General features: G+C 37.7%; 1 protein-coding gene across 1 annotated transcript; it reads right to left on the minus strand.

The window, feature by feature from the left end:
* Nucleotides 1–450: 450 nt before the first annotated feature.
* LOC131285088 (muscarinic acetylcholine receptor gar-2) lies at nucleotides 451–4243 on the minus strand. The gene is made up of 4 exons (XM_058313947.1): nucleotides 4137–4243; nucleotides 3035–3588; nucleotides 1045–2963; nucleotides 451–942 (listed from the first exon to the last, which is right to left on the minus strand). Exons 1-4 carry the CDS (start codon nucleotides 4241–4243, stop codon nucleotides 451–453), a joined length of 3072 nt encoding a protein of 1023 aa, XP_058169930.1.
* Between the last annotated feature and the right edge of the window lie 1831 nt (nucleotides 4244–6074).

Raw genomic sequence — 6074 nt, forward strand, 5'->3', positions numbered from 1 at the left:
CTTGTGTAACATCATGACTAGATTCTGATCATTAGTTTTATCATTCGTTACACGATGAGTCAATCATTTGTTTTGCTTAGATATTTAAAAAAATACTTGCGACATAGTTGCTCTATCACGAAAATAAAATAGTCAGTTCAATGGTAGCGGCCAAAACTATTGTCCCTGTCATAATACTTTTTTAGTAAACGGAATAATATTAATTTTAATTCATTTCATTGTATGTTCAAAATAAATAGGCTCGTATGATACTGTCTCAAATGTTATATAACTCTTATCTTTAGCATCTGTTGTTTGTAAATTTTTACTATTCATCTATTATTGTCCTATTGATTATCATTACAAGTTTTTACAAAGATTTCAAACAAAGCTCTTTTTTATCGTCGCATTTTGTAACAACGTTTATCGTTCATACTTTTCAGGTTCACTGAATAGTACCAGATAGGCAGCTTATGTCATGTGTAAATCTCCTCTTAATATACGAGTGAACGTTTTCTTGAATTGTTGATTAGCAAGCGCATAACAGAACGGATTCATCGGACTGTTGGCATAGCATAGGAAATATGAAAACATAAATAAATGCTCATTAACGCAAGGTGGTTGCGAACAAAATCCGACAACCAATGCCAGTATATGATATGGTGTCCAGCAAGCGACAAAAGCGCCTAAAATGAATGATATTGTTCGAAAAGCTTTGCGGGCACGATTTTCCGATTTTGATTTTTGTCTACCAATGGCACCGAGTACGCCGCTGTCTACTGGAGACCTTTTTTTACCTCCTTTAAGCCTTATCCCAATTGATCTTATAAAGTCACATTTGCTAGACGATCCGTGATCAATGTTAGCAGTAGGGTTGATTGTTATTAAGATATTTCCGCCGCCCAACCCGCAACCAAAACTTGAAACGTCTTTTGACATCATCTCCTGTGTTTCGACGGCGCCCTTTGCGGTTGGTGTAGTTAATGGTAACGGAGTTGTAGACACATGCTTTTCATGGTGTTGTTGTTGTTGTTGCTGCTGCTGCTGCTGTGGTTGTTGTTGCACTTGTTGGTTGTGGTGATGTATGAGGGTTTGTTGGTTTGGTTGTTGTTGCTTTAATACTGCTGTACCAAGTGACGCCACACTTCCTTTTATAGGTTGTCCAATAATAATTGTAGTTTCATCGATTATATTAGATAATGTTTCAGTTGTCACGACCTTGAGAGGTGTGTTTTCTGAGTCCTTTGAGCTAATGTCGACAGTAGTCATACTGGATTTCTTTATTATGGGTGTCGTCTGAGGCAAAGTGTCTTTCATGGGAGACTCAGGGATAATGTAGCATGGACGAATAAGAACAGTTGGCGGTGGTTGTTTAGAATGTGCCGTCGCGCGAATAAGCGCTTGTTGCAAAAGCGAAGGATTGGCTATGTTCTCATTGGGAGGTTGTTTTGTATTTGTCCGCTGCTGAACCACGGACTCATATGGGTGTGGCGGGATTAAGAAAGTAGACGGCGGAGTTTCGTGTAGGGGAGAGGAGATCATCACGGAGCTCTCATCCATAAATCTCAAGTCAGCCCCATCCATACCAACGAGCGCATCGTAAGTTGGGTTTAGGTCCACTGTACTTAAAATGCTATGTGTGCTTTGAATATCCGATGTAGATTTCACTAGAGAAGTACTTGGTTGTTGATCGCTATTGGGTGACCTGATCACGTTTGTCATGCCCTGCGTTGTCCGTTGTGTGAGATGTGATTCATGTTCTGGAGACTTTGAAATAAGTGCCGACGATAATTTTTCTTGTACGTCATCGTCTGTATTTGCAGTAGAACGATCATTCGAACTATTGAAATTGTGTGTTTCACAAATTTTTGGCAATGTCTGATAACTGCTACCAGCCTGCAGCGTAGAAGGCCGTTTAACATGTTCGGTTGTACTATCACTTGTGGATGTATTTGGATGGATGGAACCATTATGGTACCGAGCAGAGAGTACAGAGGCTGACGCAGCACCGACTAACAATCCTGCCAATGAACTTCTTTTTTTTGTTACTTTAGTTTGCTTTTCCTCCTCTCGTTTGACGTTAGCAGAGCTATCGTCATCCGAATCAAAAGCTGGACTGCTAGAGCGCTCACTTTTATCCCCGTCTGTCTTATCAGCGTTGTTTGTTGCATTAAAATTGGTTCTACTTTTAATTATGTCAGTGAAATAATGGTTATATATAGTATCTGCTGTAGATGTGGGCGTAGCTGAATTTTGATCAGTTTTCGGTAGGGATCTAAGCCTAACATCCTGTGCATTCGTCTGTGGCAAATCGTATGAATTATTCGTAGAAGGTTTAAATTCTGCAGTATCGTTCCTTTGCGTTGTGATTTCGATATGCCGATCCTGTGGTATCGAAGGTATATTAGATGTCATTGGCTTATCTACACACAACAACGTACTTTGAGTTTTGGAGATTCCAATTCCTGCAGCACGACCAGCCATTCCAGTCATCACACTACTTAACGCTACCATCGATTGCATTTTGCGTTGTTTTGCTTCACTTTTCTTCTGCATTTCGTAGGCAGTCTTATAAATACCTCCGTATAGGACGAATAACACAATGAGTGTTGTCCAATAATAGCCTATTATAAGAGCTGTATTGAAGATGGGATCTTTGAGGAATTGTACCGCACATTGACCCGGCAAAAGATCACGATATCCAACAAAGTGTTCCCAACCAAAGATCGAAATGAAAAACAGCAATGCAGGTATAATCCATGTAATTGTTACCATCCAGATAACTTTGGTCTTTGTCCGCCAACTTCTATACTTTGCCGCTATCTTCACAGAACAGAATCGATCAATCGTGATTAGTAGTACGGTATATTGGGACACTAGACAGACAGTGTAGTCCACTGACAACCATAGATCGCAAAGCAGCGGGCCTAAATCCCAATATCCCATCAGCACGTATACGGTGTAGAACGGCATCGAGACGGTTCCTGTAAAGTATAGTGTATATGAAAAATGTATGTGAAACAACACCAAACCGGCATAAGTAAAACTCTCTTACCAATAAGCATATCCGTTGCGGCGAGTGAGGCAATAAAATAGTTGCTAGGTTGCCTAATACTTCGATCAACAATAAATGCCAGCAAAACAAGGATATTTCCTCCGACCGTTAAAATAATACAGATTGCCAAACAAATTGCAATTATTACGGTTTGCCACATTTCAAATGGTGGTAAGACTTGCAGGTCCTGTTCAATTTCATTATTAGATCCTAGCACCAGTGTTGTACAGTTGTTGAATTGGCTCTGATAATGTTCCTGGCTTCCATTACCCATGTCGGCAGTTGACCCGTTTAACCATTCTAAATAGTTGTAGTTGCCAAAAGTTATCCAATTCCCAAATACGAAAAAGCTTGTGGCATCACTTTCAATAATAGGTCTGTTTCCGCCAATGAAATGTTTGATGTTTCCTTCGGTGCTACCAACATTTGTTACCTTTTGATGCAGAGGGTGATAAGTTGGTAAGCCAAGCAGGTTGTGACATTCAGGGTAGTTAAACATTTTTCCTCGTTTGTAAAGAAGCTTACAAAGTTTCTCTTGCTTTCGATTCTGTTTCCTATAATAAAGAAAGCAATAAAAGGTGACTTATTAAAACATATAGTTGTTCCGTTCTTGTATTCCGTCATTACAAGAATCGTGATCGACAAGAATTATTAAACAGTACAATATACCAGCGGTTTTGGGATATGCGACAGCCGAGCGATTGCACTAGCTAAATAATCGGTCACTACTACTAGTAAACCCATAAGAAGTTGGGCATGACCGAAGACGGTCCAAATTTCTTAATAAAATACGGTAACCAATGGTTAATTAAATGTTTACATGCTACAGACACTCGGGCACAGTCCAAGTTGATATTTTAGAATTTTGATGAAATACTTAGATGATGAAAATTGGTGAAGCCTGCAGTGACTTTAAAATAAGCGAATCATCACGATTTAAAGTATTCAATAAACTAAATAGCTTCAAGTTAACAAAGTTACACAAATTTAAAGGCTAATTTTTGGTTTTTGTGGAGCAAACTAAGCACATGCAAACAGGGATTATAAAATATTTTTTATTTAAAAATGTTCAATAGACATTATTCGTTCATTATTTGCTTACCATTGCGTAATAAAGTCAGGGCTAATTGAATATATTGATGAAGTGCGATTGGTATAGTCAGTTTTATCGTACGCAGTCGAATTTGTTACAAAGTAATCTGTATCCATTTTTATAGTATAGATATCCTTAGATGTAAACATGAGTAAAATTCTACCCGTAGAAAAAAAGTTTACAGTTATTTGACATTTTGTTGAATTCACTTTTTGCTGTGCTTACTGATATGAAAAAAATTAAAAACACTTCTTAACACTTACACATTCTTATACTTCAATGCATAGTTTAGATTATAATATTATACTGATTGATTAAACTTAATTAGAACGTGTTATTCAACTAAGCATATCAAAAACTGTTTAGTGCAGTAATGCGTAGAAGTCGTGAGCGTTGATGATCACCTTTAACTGCAAGAGAAGAAAGAGTGAAAATAATTTAATTACATTGCGACAGGAACGGTAGTGCGTTTAGATTGGTGCACTACTTCGGCGGCTTAGGTTCAATTCTCAACTGCACAGGGACACAACCCTGGTATGAGAGAACTAATCGTTACAGAAAAAGAAGAAGCTAAAGAAATGGTAAAAAAAATAATCCAAGATCATATTTGTACTTCCGAACGCAGAAAGTACCTACAAATTTAGTACATTATGCACAACAAATTTTGTAAGGCCAAATTTATAAAGGCCTGCTCTTATTTTAGCTGGAAAACTAAAATTTCCCGAGACGTTTTTTTTTAAGGATGGAGAGAAGCATCAAAATACTAAACACGCCAAAAGACAGTCTATAAAAATATACTAATAACATAATATACTACTAACAGCCGTTTACAGATTTGAAAATCTTAAAAAATTGAATAGTTAGAGCGGTCACAAAGTCTACTAAAATAGCATTATAGGGGTTGTGCAACTTTGCTCTCGGAACTGTTGGTATCGAAAAATCTTAAATGTTTGGCTTAGGATTTGAAGCAAAGCTTCTTTGGATTTTCAAAAAAGCTTTTTTTTATATTCAGTCGTTTTCGAGCTGGAAATAAAAAAACAAGGCATGTAATGACCGCTCTTTGGATTATAGCGTTAAAGAAAAGTGTATGTGTTTATACAACACAAGAATACAGTAGATCCCCGCAATACGTTAATGTTTGGGACCGAACGCTGAAGCGTATATCGAGTTTTAGCGTAATGTGGATTTCCTCTGCCATATCGTTTATACTTCATATTGAAAAATTGACACTGAGAGGAAAGTGCTTAACATATCTTCTATCCAAATCACTAATAAGTGTTCCATTTCTTCTTTAATCTCATTAAGGGTACGGGAAACGAAGCGTAATCGCTATAGCGTTAATTATTAAAAACCTTCAGATTGACTGGTTGCTCAAAGACAAACTAATATGTTCGAGGTGTGCTTCTTTTATATACAGCTTCCTAGACTGCTTCGATATCAGCTATGAGCTGTCATTTGTAAAAAAAAATCGTATTGCGAATTCGCGTATATCGAGCCAAAAATCGTGGCCAAAATCGTGATCTCGTGTTTCTTTCATAGCACAGATTTTAAACATGTATGTTTTATCACCCGACACAGGACGTTGGTGTGCCACAGACCAATGTTGTTTTAATATTAATGAAATTCTTTTCATGAGCTATTTTAGTTTTGTGCACCATCACTGATGGTACACATCTGAAAAAGATCTTTTTTCTTGTCTTTTTCTTTTTCTCTGGCCCGCTCATAGTGTTTTTATATCTTTTATTCAATATGTTTGCAACGTGGAGCGCTCGCTAGACATTTCGTAACGGTTTCACTCAAACTCCTCGGCGGGATAAAAAAACTCCTCATTTTTGTATGGGTAAAGCAGGTAGGCTGAAACTCAATAGAGGTCTATGTCTCCAGGTTAGCTTGAAGGCCCAGGAAGCCGGATTCAATAGCCGTACTGGAGTAAATGCTCGTCGAAGA

The sequence above is a fragment of the Anopheles ziemanni genome, chromosome 3, assembly GCF_943734765.1.
Source record: "Anopheles ziemanni chromosome 3, idAnoZiCoDA_A2_x.2, whole genome shotgun sequence".
Taxonomy (NCBI): Eukaryota; Metazoa; Arthropoda; class Insecta; order Diptera; family Culicidae; genus Anopheles; species Anopheles ziemanni.

What these genes read in the sequence shown, in the direction of transcription:
- LOC131285088 (XM_058313947.1), bottom strand. Translation starts at nt 4,243, where the DNA reads ATGGATACAGATTACTTTGTAACAAATTCGACTGCGTACGATAAAACT. An exon ending in CGCAACGGATATGCTTATTG is followed by an intron (nt 2,964 to 3,034) that starts GTAAGAGAGTTT and finishes TATACTTTACAG; the next exon opens with GAACCGTCTCGATGCCGTTC. An exon ending in TACATCACCACAACCAACAA is followed by an intron (nt 943 to 1,044) that starts GTGCAACAACAA and finishes CCAACCGCAAAG; the next exon opens with GGCGCCGTCGAAACACAGGA.